This window comes from Plecotus auritus (genome assembly GCF_963455305.1).
Source record: "Plecotus auritus genome assembly, chromosome: 7".
NCBI lineage: Eukaryota > Metazoa > Chordata > Mammalia > Chiroptera > Vespertilionidae > Plecotus > Plecotus auritus.
Genome location: NC_137774.1, coordinates 132,252,352 through 132,271,144, shown reverse-complemented (window position 1 = coordinate 132,271,144; position 18,793 = coordinate 132,252,352). Strand labels below are relative to the sequence as shown.

General features: G+C 39.4%; 1 protein-coding gene across 4 annotated transcripts in view; it reads left to right on the top strand.

Annotated features, from left to right (window-relative positions):
• The first annotated feature begins 2,355 nt into the window (after positions 1-2,355).
• Positions 2,356-18,793, top strand: part of RASGRF2 (Ras protein specific guanine nucleotide releasing factor 2) — a 188,227-nt gene continuing 171,789 nt past the window's right edge. For all 4 annotated transcript variants that reach the window (XM_080679969.1, XM_080679968.1, XM_080679970.1 and 1 more), the window contains exon 1: positions 2,356-2,735. In XM_080679969.1, the coding sequence (XP_080536095.1) occupies positions 2,448-2,735 (288 nt within the window). In that variant the 5' untranslated portion in view covers positions 2,356-2,447. The remainder of the gene's footprint in view (positions 2,736-18,793) is intronic.

Here is an 18,793-nt window from a genome sequence, read left to right as displayed (position 1 = left end):
CCCTATTATATTGTTTTTAATAGTAGAAGGCCTATTAGGTTCTTTCTTTTTTTTTTTTTTTTAGGTAAAATGGAAAAAACACTCAACTGCTCAGTGAGGCAGAGTTAAAATATTCTCTAAACACAGCACTTACAAAACAGGCAGAACCCCTGGGCTACCAATTTGTGAACATACAACTAGTGGTACAAGACATGTGTATTGTCACAGATTCATGGCCCAAAAAAGGATTTTATGATTATTATTTTTCACAATAAACACTCAATTGCCAGCCATTTTTATAAGTGACTAAGGGGAATAAAAAAATGTATGTAGCAGAATCAAGTGCTGGTGTTCCCTGGGGCTTTCAGAAGCTTCCTACCACAGCTGCTGGGCACATTATTTCCCTTCCACTTACATTTTATAGTAGAGGGTCTTGGTTTCTGGGATGTATCTGCAAGATTTGTTAATCAAATGAATTCCAGTCCTAGCCAGGGTGTCAAGCGTGAGCAAACGTAGGACAGCATGGCTTCTGGGGATAGATTCTGCCAGGGGCAGCCAGTCTCCCTTGTTTGGGTATTTTTTTTATGGTTAAAAACTCCATGCTGAAATTTTAGCTTCCTTTACCTTAATCCTGAGAAATCCCTGTCATAGATAATTATAGTTTAATATGAACTATGTAGCAAGGCCCAATTGATCGAAGTCTTTTCTGTGTCCCATAGTTTCAAAATGGCTCCACACACTTTGTTTACTAAACGTAACTCTTCGTCTCCCTGTGCACTGTTTTCCTCACCTTTGAAGTTCCAAACCACAATCCTCACCCCTTCTCCATAGCTCAGAATAGCATATAAACCGTAACTGAGAGATTTTCCCGAGTTTCACATTTGTATGGAACCCCCATATGTAAATATGTAATAAACTTGGTTGTTTTCTCCTGTTAATCTGTCTCATGTCTATTTATTTTTTAGACAAGCCAGAAGAACAGAGAAGGGTAAAAAGAAAATTATTTTTCCTCCCCTCCAGAGCCAGCAGCATCTGGTACCTTCCTGGGAACAGGGGGCTTGCACTCCATTCTTGTTTTAAGTATAGTAGTGCAAGTATGCAAGGAAAAGTCAAGGTTGCCATTATGCAAAGCCACTTTGTGACTCCACCCCCTGCCATGGAAACACGTTCATGGATAACTGTGAGTGCATGGATGTAGCAGATGAGTATGTCTTCTGTGTGACTGGGTTTGGGAAAGTGTATGAATTCCCATGAATATGTATTCATATGTTTGTGAGTTCTTGTGTATGAGTATGTTTGCATATTTTTGAGCGAATGTGTTTGTATGTTCATGTGTGTATGTGTGTTCATGTTTATTGTGTTTGTGTATTTGCTTGTGTATTTGAGTGTGTGTTTGCCTGTGTGTGTGTTTATGACTGTGTGAGTAAAAATGCTTTGTGTATGGGTGTGTTTTTGTGTGTAGTTTGTGTTGTGTATGAGTATGTTGAGTATAAATGTGTGCATGTGTCTGTTGTGCACATGTGTGAGGCTGGGTGTGTGTATGGTTTGTGAGTGTAAATGTGCATTTGGGTGAGCATATCAGTGTGTGCCTGGGGGTGTATTTGTATATGCGTTTGTATTTTTGTGTGTAGGAGTGCACATTGTGGGTGTGTGTATATGTGAGTGCATACTTTTCTGTGTAAGTATTGTGTGTATTTTTGTGACTGTATTTGTGTGTATGAGTGTGTGTGTGTCTGTGTATTGTTTGTGTGAGCGATGTGTGTATAATTGTGCCAATGTGAGCATTTGTGTTGTGACTGCGCAGTGTTTGAGTGTGCATTTGTGAGTATGTGAGTATATATATTTGTCCGTGTGTGTGCCAGCGCGCCTGGGAACGGGTGTGCGCTGTCGCCACGCGCCTCCACCTCCCTTCAATCCGCCCCATTGCGCCCCATTGGCGCAGGAGCAGAGACAGCGGCCCGGGTGCGTCGGGCTGCACGCTGCTGTCACCGCCGCCGCGCGACTTTGCCCTTTAAATCGGTCTCCAAGCCGATTACAGCTGATCTCCCACGTGACGTTTTACCTTCTGTCTCCCGGAGCGAGTTGCCCGAGGACAGTCCTCCAGATCTGCCGCGCGTTGCTCCCTCCCAGCCCGCGGCGGGCTCTGCGGCTCCCGCAACTTTGGGCAAAGCAGCGGGTGGCCCGGGCGCCCTCACCGGGCCACTCGCCCGGTGAACGTCGGAGGCTCCCGGGACTTCGCCCGGCCAGGAGGGCGGCGGTAGCGGCGAAGAACGTGCCTGGACGCAGCCCAGCGCCCCTCGGACCCGCGCGGCGCCGCGCCCCGGAGGCCGGCCGGGGTGCCCTGTGCGCAGCGTCTGGAAAGGGGGCGCCCTTTGCCAACCTGGACTCCAGCGAGCGAGCCCTGGGGGGACCCGGCCGGGAGATGGTTGCGAGGCAGGGGTGAGCCCCCCTTCCCCCGTGCCCTCACCATGCAGAAAAGCGTGCGCTACAACGAGGGGCACGCCCTGTACCTGGCCTTCCTGGCCCGCAAGGAGGGCACCAAGCGCGGCTTCCTGAGCAAGAAGGCAGCCGAAGCGAGCCGCTGGCACGAGAAGTGGTTCGCCCTCTACCAGAATGTGCTCTTCTACTTCGAGGGCGAGCAGAGCGGCCGCCCGGCGGGCATGTACCTCCTGGAGGGCTGCAGCTGCGAGCGGGCGCCCGCGCCGCCCAGGGCCGGTGCCGGACCAGGCGGCGCCCGGGACGCGCTGGACAAGCAGGTACCACGCGCCCTCCGTCCCAGCTTTCCTGCCTCTGGCCGCGGCACTCCCAAACCCTTCTAACTCCAGGGGTCCAGGGCTCCACCGAACCCTGGGGCCATGCCCGAGCTTCCCCTGCGGCGTTAGCGGCACGGAATCTTCACGCGCCTACCCGTCTCCATCCCTCCTTCTCCCCACCTCCGTGTCATCAGTGGGAATAGGGACTCGGCTTGACCCTGACAGCGGTCAGGACTTTTCAGCTTTATTACTAACCACCCATTGCTTTCGGAAGGATTTAGTGTGGTAAAGGTGTTGACACCTGTTGGATTTAGATCGGCAAGACGGAACTAACTTATTTGGGAAAGTTAGGCGCCTCCCTTACCCCGCTGGTGCGAGTCTTCTCTTTGCCTGCAGATGTTTGACCGCTGGCTGTGCAGAGAACAAGCGGGGCTCCCAGGACAGACAGGCACTTTCTGTTGTCTATTTCCAGTCTGTCTTTGTGGTTTATGCCAGTTTACCTCGCTAACATTTGACCTACTGGGTCTAATTATGAAGGTAAATGTGTATTTAATTCCCTCAGGATTCATATTGGCACCACATTTCTGCTATGTTTAAACATGTGGGTATTTAAAAAAAACCTCTTCACTGTACTTTTAAATGAGTGCTTTGAAAACTAATGTTACCTTTTTATTCTGGACCACGATTTTGTTAGTTTTGCTATGTACTACTCAGGGAGGAAAAAGCCCCTCTAGATTTAATAACTCCCGCACCCCATTCCTGAAAATGCAAAATTTGTCTTTTTTTTTTTTCAATCACCATTTGGTTATTAAAGTTAAGCAGACTAATTTTATGCTCCCAAATGTTCTCACTTCGCTTCTAGATCTCCACCTTGGAGAAAAAGAGGCTGATTGTCTTTGCTGTTGCATAAAAGCATTTCACAGCTGAATTTTCTATGCGAGTCAGATTAAAGAGTGTCTACTGAAAACCACCTAGGGTGGCTGTGGGAGGCGCTGGAGATGGGATAATGGATGAAAATGTCTACCTACTCCCTTGGTGCTCAAAATAATGTGTAAAATTAAGATGAGTTCAAACTAGATGGATCAGAAGTTTGATTTTTTCACTTTGGTTTCACTATAAAACTATGAACAGACTTAAGTAGTTAAACTTGTTATAACACTTATAAACCTGAAAATTTAAAAATATGTCTTTTGGTTTTAAGGGCAAGTTGAGGATCATTTGAAAAGCTGATGTCCAATTTTGTATATATGGATACCAGAAATATAAGCTTAAATTTCAAGTCTTTCATTCCAGAATTTAAATTGTGAGGAGGAGAAGGGTTTTGAGGAAACAGATTTTTTTTCCAGGATCTATTTTTTTTTTCTATTGGTGAGATTTTATTTAAAGTTATGTGTTTCAAGGCCCTACAAGCCCCAACTAAAAGGTTTTTTAAAATGTTGTTATGTCTAAAGTAAAATAAGAGACATTAAATTACTCTGAAGATATACAATTGACTTAATTCCAAATTATGTTTTCTCTTTATGCTAATATCAGCAGATAGCACATTTATTTATTTGAGCTGGGGTTGGGTATGGCTGCCTGTTAGTTAATATTCTATGAAAACCAACATTTCTCTACTTGGGACATAGCTGAACACTCATATTCAGGACGGGTTTCTTTACACCGCACTTTGCTAAAGAAACGTAACCTCCAGATAGTTTGACTTTTATGCCACTTTCTAATGGCAGTCCTAAACAGGTCATCTTATGAAAAATTTTTCTCTGTTTATCAAACAAGTTATGAGTACTTCTCAGTCATGTCATACATCTCCCAGAGGTTGGAAATGAGAACCTCTGGTGTTGGCAGAAAAACTGAGATGAAGAGAACAAGCCTTCCAACTGGATTAGGAGTTGGACTGGGGAATCTGTCGCACTTTGTCTTCCCTTAGGCATGCTTCGGTGGCTTGGGTTAGTTTAGCAGATTGGTCTGTGCTCTTCTCCACCACTGCCTGTCTGGGTGTGTCTGAAGAATTAAGATGAAACTGTGATGATAAGAAACAAGAAAAACGTCCTACCTTAAATCTACAGTTTATACAGTTGGTTCCCTTTCAGGTAATTTGTGTTGCTAATGTGCTCACTTCATCTCACACACCTAGACTGCTGGACCTTGTGAAACTGGGGAGTTGGAGGGCGGATGTGAGGCATGGGGCAGGGACCATCTCAAGGTTTGCTTTTCCCAGCATGCTTCTGGAGCTTCCCACATAAGTATCTGCATCAACCCCATAAACAAAGTTGAAGGTTAGGGCTTGACATGGTACTTAGGGAGGCAAAGTGAGTTTCATATACTAGGTTTCTATGTGACTTCTTTAGGCAAATCTCTTAACGTTTTTTTCTATTTTTTTCTTCTGTTAATGAAATCTTTTTCTTAATATGTAAAAATTAAAGGTTTGGCTAAGATGATTCCCAAGTTGCTTTCTAATAATGACATCTGTTTCTAAGGTTATAACAGACAGGGTGAGTTTTTTTGCTGTGTAGAGGATGTGAAAGATAATTTCACAAGCTTTAAAGATTACCAGTTTCTGTAATAAATACTGCATCTGAGAAGCTAAGGACAAGCGGGTGATTGAAGTGCACATTCTGATAAACCAGTTAGGTTAGCAGATGTGCAAACCTATAGTAACATTATTGCCTGAGTCAGAGACATTCTAATCATTCACATGGGAGAGTGACATATTGTAATGTCATTTGAGTTACTATAGTTGATAAAATTTTTGCTATAAAATACCTCTAATCATTCTTGCCAGTTTAAAATTCTACTCCTTCAAATATTTTTAAAATTCTAATTAATTGTGTTTTTAAGTGACCTATGAAAAGAAAACACTCATTGATTTGATTCACCCAAATAATACTTCAAAGTAAGTTGATTGACAAAAGAAAAACATTTTTTTAACCACTTCATCTTAAACTGTTTCCAGGCAAGAAGAAAAAAGGAAGGTGTTTTTCACTTTGCAAATGTGCCCGGTTGAAGGAATATTCACAGTGCTCCATTTTTTCCATAGTGTCCCAAGATTTCACTTTGGGAGGTTGTTGGGAGGTTGTAAGGCTCTCTTATCAACCTTCCATAGTGGTTACTTCTTAACGGTAGTTATGGTGATGTGATCAAAATGAATTTAAGTGGTGTTCCTTTGTGTGTTGTTGGTAGTTCTTTCTAAGACAGCTCCATTTATGGAAAATAAAGAACATACCTCTCATTCCAGGCGAAGGTATTTAAGAAAGAAGGGAATTTGCATTTAGTAAGTCTGTTCTGTGTGCCAGGCTTGGTGTTATCCTCCGTTATCTCATCTAGTTTGAAGCTTACTTCAGCTCTTAGAGATTAGTAGTGTTTTTTGTTTTTTGTTTTTTGTTTTTACCTATGCTAACACTGAGGTTCAAAGAGTTATTGGGAGATAATAAAAATCTACTCCAGGTCTGAAGACTGAATAATCTTGAAGACTGCCTTACTAAGGAGCCAATTTAAATCCACTGAGCTTCAAGAAATTTCAAATCTGGGTGGGATGGGAGTTGTAGTTGCAGTAGGTGAATCACTTTTTTGTTCATTCTTATTTTCCTTTTGAAAACTACTTAAAGGGCAGTTGCAATTCTTGAGAAACACAATTGCAGACCATTACATTTTCAAAGAAAAATGGGACTTAGGCTTAAGCAAACATGTTTACAGGGCATTCATTTAGCTCAGTTGGGATCTTGCAAAGCATTTGCCCTCTGGGTGACAGTGCACATCTCAGTCAGTCTGCTTAAGTGGCTGTGTCTATCTTGCCTGCTAGCAGGAGAGACATATAGAAACAAAGCCATCTTTATTCTTATTTTTTGGGTAATGTTAAGTGTTCTCTTCAGCTTGATTTCAGTTGTTTTTTGGGGAAAATATCTCTTTAGTTCTGGAGGTTAAAGTAGTAGCTGCATGTCAGATTTGTACTGAATTAAACACATTGATTTAATTTTAGAGGGATTAAATATTATATGACTTCCCTGTCACCTTATGACTAGCCAGTCGTTTTAGCCTTCCTGCCTTGATATAGGCAGAGGATTTTAATCATTTTATCAAATTAGGCGGAGTTTCATGCAAATCCTGAAACATTTTCGGAGGGTGCGGAGTGTGGATGGTGGGATTTCATTCTAGTTCATGTTCTTTAATTGATGCGTAATAGCCAACTCAATATTTTCTTTTCAACCATTGCTTATTGAACATAAATAAAGAAAATATGGGATAAAAATATTTGCTAAATCTTATAAAAAGTTTTAAAATATAAGTTAGGGAAAATATTTTTTTACTGGAACTTTGTAATCATGCTTCCATTTAAACTTAAGTGAAGAAAAATTATTCTTCCATTTAAACTTAAGTGAAGTTGCCGAAACCGGTTTGGCTCAGTGGATAGAGCGTCAGCCTGCGGACTGAAGGGTCCCAGGTTCGATTCCGGTCAAGGGCATGTACCTTGGTTGTGGGCACATCCCCAGTAGGAGGTGTGCAGGAGGCAGCTGATCAATGTTTCTCTCTCATCAATGTTTCTAGCTCTCTATCACTCTCCCTTACTCTCTGTAAAAAAATCAATAAAATATATTTAAAAAAATAAAAAATAAACTTAAGTGAAGTGGATTAGCAAAATTTAGTTATATTAATTTTGGCTACAGTAAACATTACTATTTATATTATTGTACTTATCATTAAGAATTTAATATAGAAAAATCCATCTCTGATGCGACAGATTTACATAAAATGCATTTTTATTGTGACAAATATTTTTCAAGTGGGTTTCAATAAGTGGGAGCTAAATGCACTATTAAATGGTGGAAACTATTTGTAGTGTGATGACATAAGTTTTTCCTTTTTCAAGAATTAAGATATATTCATTATATATCCTATAGAGATATATTCCTTTTATTGAGTAATGATATGTTTTAGAATAAATGTGATAACCAAATGTTTCTGGTTTAGTGAGTCAATGCTAATAGTTTATTAAAACAATTGTTGATATTGCAGTGTGTTTAAGGCAGATTATATTTTAAATTTGACTGTTTACATATTTTCCAACAAAGTTGCCTTCTATAGTCAATATAATTTTAATTTTGTGGAATACAAAAATTTAGTCTTTAAGGTTATTTTGTAATGAAATGAGCCAGATGGGTAAACAGTATGGATTTACTCAGGTCTTAAATCCTAATTTTAAAATTTTAAACTAGCTTTGTGTTTTTACGCCTGTTTATTTTTCCTATAAGACAGAGATATGTGTGTGTTTATTGAGTGTGCTATCTTTTATCATTAAATAATGCAGTTATATGTGTTGGAGAATACAGATTTAAAATTGCAAGATGTGAGCTATAAATCCAATCTCTTTACAATTTAGGTAGCTTTAGTTTTCAGAAGTAAGGATGTATAATGACTACATTAAATTAATCACAGTATAAATTCCTCTCTGAAATTAGTTTACCTTAACTTAAGACTCCATATAATAAAATCTTAGTTAATACTTAAAACTAGAAATGATATTTATTAGGTATCAATATAGCACTGTGGTAAATGTTTGGTTATTTTATAACATTTGGCCATTATTCAAAAAATTGACTATTATTCCAAAAATTCATTACATTTCAATTGGTATAATTTCTAAATATTAGCTGATTGAGAAATTATAAATACATTATTTTGGCTCCACCAAAGAGCATATTTTAGCATTTTGCCCAAGAAATTCAAATATGATTACGTATATGTTTAGGAAAAAAATAGTAGCAGGTTTTTCTTTTTTTATTTGAAAAAACATGGTGTTAGTAGGTGGAATGAAGATGCAGAAAGCACATGTTCTCACAGTGTTCCTTTTTATTGGCACTTGAAAAACATGATTCAATGAAAAATAAGAACTCAAATTATTTTTCCTAAACCTCCTCACAGTAAATGCAAAATATCTCAAATATACTTTTAGTGAGATGGCAAAAAAAAAAGTGTACGTTGATCTGTGTTTATTTTAATAATAGTCCTTTGCAAACTGTAAAGGAAGAAATGAGAAAGTTGGGGAGGCACATAAAAGCATAACTTACAGCATCAGAGTAGAAGTTAATGAAAGTTAGAATTCTCATAAGATTGAGAAGACACAAATAAAATAGCGGTAATAAAAGCTATGACTAAAAATAAAATTGATTGATCCTTTAGTGCTTTATTGTTTTGAAATGTAGATCACAGTTTCTTTCATTACCTCTTCCATACTTACCCAGGTGACATTGCTGAGACTTATGATGATGGAACAGCAGGGATCTGAGGACTCTGGTTACTGGTACTTTGTATTCTTTTCAGGTTCCTGAAATGATTTATTTTGTCATTGTCTGATTTACTTTAGACATTGCCTGATTCATTTCCTGAACTGTATTTATGAGCCCATGCCATTTGTCTGACTAATTTAAACAGTGAGTTTAGTGCTGTCACATAGATGGCCAATTAGAAAGGAGGAGGATTCCTGGGGTTAGCTCTGTGGGAATGGGGAGCTGGTAGCCTGGATAAGGCTCATTGTGCAACACCATAACTCATTACAGGAGGAGTCACGACGAGATAATGTCAGTGACACATAGGAGTAGGAGACCGCTAATATACAATATGAATTTTCTTTCCTTTGACTTTAAGAATATCAATCCAGTTCAGATGGTGGTATTGTGTATGGTTTAGTTCAGGAGTTAAACTGTGGGGCTTTCAGTTTTGATGCAGCTACTTACCAGACATATAATGTTGAGCAATTTCTCTTTCTAAGCCTGGACCCCTGCCTATAAGAAGGGGATCATGATAGTACCTACCTCATCGGGTTGATGCAAGGCTCATAGGCAATAATCCACATCAAGCTCTTACCATTGGGCCTGGCGCATGAAGAGTCAGCACATTTGTCAGCTGGTGTTTTTATTACTCCTTTTGATATAATTCTTCTTTGACTTCTTTTTGTTTTCATTACTAGAGTCACTCAGGAAGTATTTTCCTCCTTTTCTCTTTAAAAAATACTTTTGATTTAATATGCACTAAATAGAACAATTCAGGGAATGCCAATATACCCATCACCCAGCTTCAACAATTAACTGTCTGCTTTCTTTTTATTTCTGTTTCCCTACACACATTTTTGTTTTGTTTTTCTCTTAGACTATTTTAAAGCAAGTGCCGGACATCGTATTTCACTCATAAATAAAGAAGTTTTTCCTTTTTGGCATAGCCCCTGTTTGGCACTGAAGATTGTACTAGATGTGGCTCTGAAAAGAATGATATTGGAAAAAGTTTGTAATGTGTTTCTGTTTTAATGTGTGTTATTAGGATGGTTGTATTCTTTTGTTTTTTGATATTATTATAAAGGAAACAACTCAAGTCAGTAGTGAATACATAAAGGTGGTGGAATTCACTTTTAAATAAGCTCTGGAATATTAAATCCTAAAGCAAAGAAATTTGAAATCAGTTGTTTAACCATGATTATGGTATAAAGGTATTTTCACAATTTGTCCTAACTCACAGGGAAATTATCGGTGATTCTCTTGCTAAGGACTCTTCTCTTCCTTTTTGAAGTCTATTTACCAAACTCTCTCAGCTGGGCAGCTGGAATGGTCTTGTTTAGAATCAAGAAGAGTGCTTCCACCTCTGATGCCATTAATAGTGTCAGGATTTTACATAGTTTTGCAACATTTAGGATGTCATCCATAAACCAATGTTTCATCCATCTTTCAAAATCAATTCCGAGACCCAACAGTTAGTCAATGTTATTTCAAGGCAATTACTAAGGTTTCCGTAATCAAGTGCCCAGTTTGTTTTTTCTACTGTTGCTAAACTTTTCTAGGGTTAGTTGGTTTCTGTCATATGGTTATTTGCTTTAGGTCCTTTCGTTGCGATGGAGATATACGAACTCAAGTTGTCTTGAATTGTGGTCACCTCTGTGTGTGGTGGGGAGACAGTGGGAATTCTATTAAGCAATATAAGGGCGAGTCTCGCTCAACTTTCATTGTGATCTAGCTATTCTTTGGATGTTGGTGCTGGCTGACCTGTTTTTCAGCATGTTTATGCCTTTTTGGTTCTTCACTGTTTTCTCACAGCTCTTGCTTCCCCTAACTTCAGGCTGCTGTGCCCCTCATTGTACCAAATCAACGTGTTGTAGTCCCTTTCTCTCCGCTTTTTTTCTGTTTTAAGTCTCACTGCAGCATCTCTTCTTTCCTCAGTATATTCAGGCTCATATTCTTGTGGAAGAATCTGATTGGCTAAGTTCACATTTTGGGCCTAGACAAAACCACTGGCCTCTGACTAGTCCAAGGATTGGCTGTCAAACAGCAAGGGCCATGGATGCGGTAGTTTTATGGAAAGAGTCGTGGGTGTGATAGACATTATTATTGACATGTCTATAACATGCTAGTTAATATTATTTTTACCAAAGTAATATTTATTCATTCTAAGCCACATTCTCTTTCTTCATAGCAGTTTTACAACCTTGTCAATTACGATCTTTCCAATAATACAATTTTGATCTTCTGGGCCTCATTGGCCTCCTGTATTGCTTTGGGTTCATGGTCATATTTTTCTTTACTTTTTAATATTTTAATATTCAAATATTATTTGAACATTGTTCTGTTAACAATAAATTAAATGTAAAGCTCTTTTTCAAAGTATGGCATACATCAGAAAAGTGCACAAGTCATGTGTGCCACTTGATGAATTTTAACAAAGTAAAAATATTTCGTATTAAAAAATATATTTTTATTGATTTCTGAGAAGAAAGGAGAGGGAGAAAGAAATAGAAATATCAATGATGAGAGAGAATCATTGAACAGCTGCCTCCTGCATGCCCTCTACTAGGGACTGAGCCCGCAACCTGGCATGTGCCCTAACTGGGAATCAATCCGTGACCTCCTGGTTCATAGATTGATGCTCAACCACTGAGCCATACTGGCTGGGCAGTAAAAACATTTTTGTAAGCAGCACCCCGATCAAGCAATTTGATGTGAACAGCCCTCCAGAAACTAATCTCATATCTGTTCCTCTTCACTACTCCTAATCATGGGTAGCCACTATCTTTACTTCTAACATTAGTGATTGCTTTGGTCTCTTTTTAACTTTAGCGTGGACTCATGCAGTAAATACTCTTTTGTGTTAGGCTTCTTTCCCACAGCATCATATTTTTGAGATGTGTTGGGTATTGCATTCATTACATTCCTTTGTAGTATTTTCCTGGGTGAGTACACAACAATTTCCATATCCATTCTTTATCTACTGCTTGATGGACATTTGGATTGTTTCCAATTTGAGGCTATTAACAAAAAATATGGTTATGGAAATTGTGGTACAAGTCCTTTGTGAACATAGATGTATGCATTTCTGTTGAGTATATACCCAAGAATGAAATTGTTGGTTCATAGAACATGCATATATTCAGCTTCAATAATTATAGCTAAATACTCTTCCAAAATAATTATATCAATTGGTGTTCCACCAGAATTTCAGTTGCTGTATATCCTTGCCAACACTTGGTATCAGTCTCTTTAGTTTTAAGCATTCTAATGGGTGTGTAGTTGTATCTCCTTTTGGTTTTCATTTTCATTTATCTGATAATGAGGTTGAGCACCTTTTCAAGTATTTATTGACCATTTGACTGTTTTCTGTTTCAAAGTGCTTGTTCAACCTCTTACCCATTTTTTATTGAGCTGCCTTGTCTTATTGATCAGTAGAATTTTTTCTTTTAATTTTTAAAAAATATGTTTTTATTGATTTTAGAGAGAGAGAGAGAGAGAGACAGAAAGATCAATGAGAGAGAAACATCAACATCTATTGGCTGCCTCCCAGATGTTCTCTCTGCCCCCGCTGGGAACTGAGCCTGCAACCTGGGCTTGTGCCCTGACAGACAAGGAGTTGGAATCAGGGACCTCCTGGTGCATGGGTTGAAGCTCAACCATCGAGCACACCAGCTGGCAATCTGTAGAAGTTTTTAGTATTAAGTTAAATTATATGAATTACCATTTTTATATGTCAAAAATGACTGAATATCAGAATTTCATATTGTTCCTCTGAATGTATATGAAGACATGAGTCTTTTGTCAGTTATATGTATTGCAAATATTTTCCTATACTCTGGCTTGCCTTTCTACTCCCTTAAAGGTTTTAAAATTTAATGGAGTATAAGCTGTTTATCTTTTTCTTTTTGGCATCCATCTACTCATGAAATGGATGGGGGTGGGAACAACATCCATCGGTGCTTTTTGTGGAAGGTGTCAGAGCTGGGGTGCTCCCCTGCTGCTCTGCGGTTAAAGCAGTCACATGGGTCACAGAAGACAAAGCAGTAAGCAAGAGAGTGCACTTGCTGCTGTCTTGGTTTGTCACATGGGATGTTTTCCCTTTTGAGGAAGGCTCCAGGGTCATTCTAAAAGACAAAAGATCATAATGTTCTTTCCTCCCTCACACTTCCTCGGGTCTGAGGTGTTCCTTCCCCAGCACTGGGTGTTGCTCTTCCTCCAGAATTTTGGCGCATACTTGTAATTTGCACCAAAAGACTTACACTCCCCGTCCCCCCACCCCCTTCACCTCATCACCCCCTGCTCGAACCTATACCTTTCATCTAGAAAGGTCAGGTGCAAGAGGGTCAAGGGCACTTTCCTAAAACTTAACCAGAATTAAACTTGAATCCCTGACACACCCTTTCAGTTATGCTGCCCCCTGGAGGGTGTGCCAACCAGACTGGCCTGGGAGTGTTAAGAGAGAGAAAAATGTGTCATGCCCAGCAGTGGTAAAGACAGAATCTTCAATTTTAAAATGTATCTATATAATGCCCTATAACCCTGCCCCACTTTGTCCTGATCATTACCCAGGAAGTGGCCAAGAAAGGATGACCCTTTTCTCAGAATACCTGCATTTAGTGCTCAAACCGCCTTACTAACTATATGGACCAGGAGGGAATGAGGGAGAGACTGTTGGACAATCAGTCCATTGTTGAGTACACAGATTAGTTTCAAGGGCCACAATGGTGTGGCTGGAAATAGGTAACCAGTAACCTGAAGTATCAACAGTGTTGAGGCAGCACTGATACCCTGAAAGGGTTCTGAGGTCTTATGCAGCCAATCTGCCAGGAGCAGGAAGGGGTTGACCTCTTGTGACTTGGTCTCTCCTACTGTGAGACAAACAGGTCAACTATAGTCAAGATCACAAGTCTGCCCTGCATGGTAGCCTCTGCATTAGACACAGAGTCAGGCTCCATCAGCAGCTTCATTCCAATTGGTTCCCATGGGCATCTACATGAACATTCCAGACAGTTCAGTCAGCAGTCATGGTTTGTCCCCAGGTTCATGTTTCCCAAGAAGAGTCTCTTTAAACTGCCAGTCTGTAGTTTTTCAGGTGGTAGACCAAACAGCTATGCCATTGGCAGTAGCCCCGAAGTCTCAATTTTGCCCCCTGACTGGATCAACTACATCTGCTTTTGCTTCTGCATAGCTGACTCAGAAGCTGAATACCCACAGGACCCCAGCAGGTACGAGTGGGTTTCAGTTTAGCCAGACTCTCAGTGAACCAGGCCCAGACATTTAGGGAATCTCTGTGAATTGAGGGCCTCATTGAGTCGCTGGCTTGGCTTCAGGTAGCTGAGCAGATAAAGTTCCCCTTAGAGGATGATTGCTATTTTTTTTTTTTTTAAATATAAGGCTGAGATGCTGTTAAACACAGACCAGCAATGTTCTAGAATATATTTTTCCATTTGACAAGCAAGGTTTGGCCCTTCCTACTTTATTAGTTCATGAGTCTGAGTTGATTCATTCTAAAATGGGAATATCTGGCTGGAGAGTTATAAGGTTTCTATGGGCCAGTTTCAACAAGGGCTTAGCAGTAAGCTAATAGTTGCTTGCTTATCTTGTAATTTTGTTTGAATGCTGGACAATGTGTATGAAAAATCAAAGAGATAATTTGATGCTCTACATGATGTTTTTTTGTTCAGGGAGAATTTACTTTTTTAAAACCCAGGTGTTAGCATGGGTTTATGTTATATTAATCAACTAGAGGCCTGGTGCACAAAATTCGTGCACTCAGCAGGGGGGTATCCCTCAGCCTGGCCTGTGCCCTCTCACAGTCCGGGAGCCCCGAGATCAATTGCCCCAAATGGAGCTCTGTGATGGATCACCCCCGCAGAGGAAGGCGCCACTCACCGCCGCAGTCCGCCAATTGGTGGCCTGGGCCTCCCTCTGCGGGGTGATCATGGAGCGATGGCCGGGCCTCCAACCAATCACATCGCACTTGCCTTGGCTGGCCTGGTGCCAGTGGGTGTCATAGTGTGGTAGTCCGGATCCGCTGTTAGGCCGTTTGGTCGATTTGCATATTACACTTTTATTATTATAGATTAGAGGCATGGGGGGAGGGGGTCCCCCTCAGCCCAGCCTGCACCCTCTCCAATCCGGGACCCCTAGGGGGGATGTCCTACTGCCAGTTTAGGCCCAATCTGGCAGTCAGACATTCCTCTCACAATCTGGGACCACTGGCTCCTAACTGTTCACCTGCCTGCCTGCCTAATCGCACCTAACTGCTGGCCTGTCACCCCCAACTGCCCCCCCCCCCCCCGCCAGCCTGGTTGCCCCATGCATCCTTCTGCTCAGTCATTTGGTCGCCCCTCACTAACCTCCCTGCCAGCCTGGTCAGCCCACACAGCCTGTTCGGTTGTCCGTTCGATTGTTTTGGATGCGATGGTCGCTTAGCCTTTATATATATATAGATTTTGGAATTGAACTGGTGAAAGCATTTTCAGGTACACAGTCTTTCTGTTCTGAGCCAAAATATCTTTTTGTATTTGTTTTGTTAGCAATTTTCACCTGTTGTCTCTGGAATTGTGGAGTGAAAGTGTTGAACAGTAGCATCCTGTGATTGTAGTGCCTTGGCTATAATTTCCTGCTGTGAACATTGTTATAAAAGTTCATTTTCAGCATGACAGCTTGAGCTGAGACCATCCTCCTTCACACTCACCTGCCATGCCCTAGTCTTCTAGTGCTAAAGATGCAATAGCATTCCATCTGATTGAATGGCACAGAATGCCCAGTATATTGAGGCAAAGTTCTCGAGTTCAAGTTCTGGATCCATCTTTAACACCTGTGGATTGTCAAGCTTAGTCATTTTCCCATCAATAGGCACGATAATTCCTATGACATAAATAAAATGGGAATATTAAATTAAATAATCTAAGTGAAAAGTGTTTTGTAAACCAAAATCCTACAAAAATATTATTTTAAATACTTCACAATTACATTTTTTTTCACTTAAATGAGGGTGGTTTAAACAGAAAATCAGTTGAAAGGTTGGTTACTACAGATGTGTATTCTGTTCATTTTTATGTTCCATTTTGAAAACCAGCTAAATTCTCTGCCCAGTTTGTAAAGCATCTTTATGAGTCCAAGTTTAAAAATTTTTATGGAGATTATTTAGTGGATGACAAATTCCTGAAGAAATAGTTGCAAGATTACTTTTACTAACTGCAGGAAAATATTAAAAGAATAGACCAGTGAGTGAGTTTTTCTTTGTCATTTAAATCCTTTCTGTTGTATAGGTCCCTCTGACTGTAATAAATATTAAATATATTAAAGTGAGATTAATAGGGGATTTATTCAGAAGCAAAATGTAGCTAAATAGATTTTGTGCTTTAAAAGTTTAATTTTTTTTTTTACAGAGAACGTTTAAAATGTATACTGAAAAGTCAATAAATCCACAGCTTACTCATTTTTCTCCCTTTTAGTATGAACTGCCATGTTAATAGAACATTCTTAAAAACAGGCTTTTAAAAATAAAAGCAATGTTTCTGGGGATCTAAGGTACAGTGTAGTGACTATAGTTAATACAAATTGCATCCTTGAAATTTGCTAAGAGAGTAGATCTTAAATATTCTCTCTCTCTTTCACACACACACACACACACACACACACACACACACACAGAGGCAATAATGTGAAGTGATGGGTTTGTTAACTAAATCTTATCAGAGTAACCATTGCACAACATATAGTGTATAAAGTCATCATGTTCTTCATTAAACTTACATAATGTTATTTGTCAATTATATCTTCATAAAGCTAAGGCAAAAACAGAAGTCAGTGAATGGATACAGGTAATGTATATTTTTTGACTCCACGAGTTATATATAGATGTGACCGGTTGTTCTGGCACCATTGAATCCATGAAGATACCAGTCAGAATACCTGCATCTGTATTCCAGTTCTGTGAAACAATAGCGGAGGCACTATGTAATTTCTTGCACATTTGGTAAGGGATTTATTCAGAAGTAAAATGTAGCTAAATTGATTTTTAAGTGAAAAATAGAGCTTGTTTGTTTATATATGTTTAAGTGTCAAGAACTAAAGTTTGAGATCTTGAATCTGTCCAGGTGTCTCAGACACTAACTTATGAACCCAAAGAGACATCTGCCTTAAGTAGTATGCAACCTTCTAATTTTATGCAGTTGCAATGGAAATTAGAATAGAAATTATTATTAGTATTTTAAAAGTAAATAATGATATGTGTATAATTCTACTTAGCTTTCAAATATTTTTGTCCATTTGATTTCTTAATAATTGTGTTACTTGTGTTTCTTTTACAATTTCTCACTTTTTAAGACACATTATTAAAATTTAAATTATTCTCAAGAAAGGAGTAATGTTTATTGTGTAAAATTTAAAAATCTCAGAGAACTATAAAATAAGAAAATTAAAACCTGAAATTCTGTCACTCAGAGAAAACTATGTGTTGAATTGTTGAAGGATCTCCTTTAAGGTTTTATTTTTTCTGTGTATGCACATAATAAATATATACTTTTTAAAGGCGGTATGCTTCAGGTCACATTTATGTTGAGTTTTGGATCCTGATTTAAAAAATTTTTTTTTATTGATTTCAGAGAGGAAGGGAGGGAAGTGCTTTCATTGAAAATCTTCTTGGAAAGATGGTAGACATTACTACCATCATATCTTTACTGTGATTCGTGTTTATCTTTCCCAGAAGCCCCCTTGGTCCACAAGATCTTGGGTCCCTAAAATTCAAGATGCTGCTTTTCCATACAACTACAACATTATCTACATTTTTGGCAGTGGTTTTTCATATTCTTCCATTGTGGTTAGAGAATGGCAAATTTGAATGTTTGGTAATTTTAGCCTGTCCTTAAATTTGATAATGCTACTACCTTTTATGATTTAAAAAGACAAAAACAAAACAATTAAACCCTCCTGAGTTTGGATAGTCATTCGTTCCTACCCTTAATGTTGCTAACAGCTATCTTGCCTCCTTGGACTTATTGTCAACATTTCCACTGAAATTTTGGCCACAATCAGAGCTCCTGAAAGAATACATCTGAACTTCTTACCCACTGTGGATTTCAATAAATGGGCTTTCTAGTTTTGATGTTAAAACAAAACATTTTTGCTGAAGATTATTTTAGGATCCTGGAAGGCAAGTTTATTGGGAGACTGTCACTTTGAGTAAGGGAAGAAGGTCCATTGGCTTTTCACCTGGCAGCCTTGCTGGCCAGCGAAGTGGGATCCTTCCAGAGAGTCCACTCGCCACATCCCCTCCGACCCCAAATTCTGCGGGATTGCTGCTAATGACATCCCAGTAAAATCCAGCCAGGCATTTTCCAGATATTTTGTAATCTCTTTTGCACATTTGTCTGAAAGTCACTTAAAGTTTTGGGGCTATGTATTTATATATCGGCTGTGTAACTGTATTCCCAATACACCATCATTAGTGACTTACGCAGTTGCTGTTAAGAAGTGAATATCTTCCACTTAGGTTTTATTAAGACTTGTAATTTTTAATATTATTTGTCTTATCACTGCTTAATTGATACCAGAGCATGGGTTCCAAGTTTTCCAGGACAATCTTGATTTAAAATATTCTTCTTAGTCCAGTAAGAGCATTTGGGTATTCAGGACATGGGGTCACGATTTGCTTTGGAAATTATGGTACCTGTACTTCCTGATAGGTTTGAAAAAAATCACAAGGTGCTGGTTAGACTCTTAAATGGCATGTTCAGCAGTCCATGTGTTACAACTGAGATGGAAAGAGACTTTCTTACAATGAGGGGC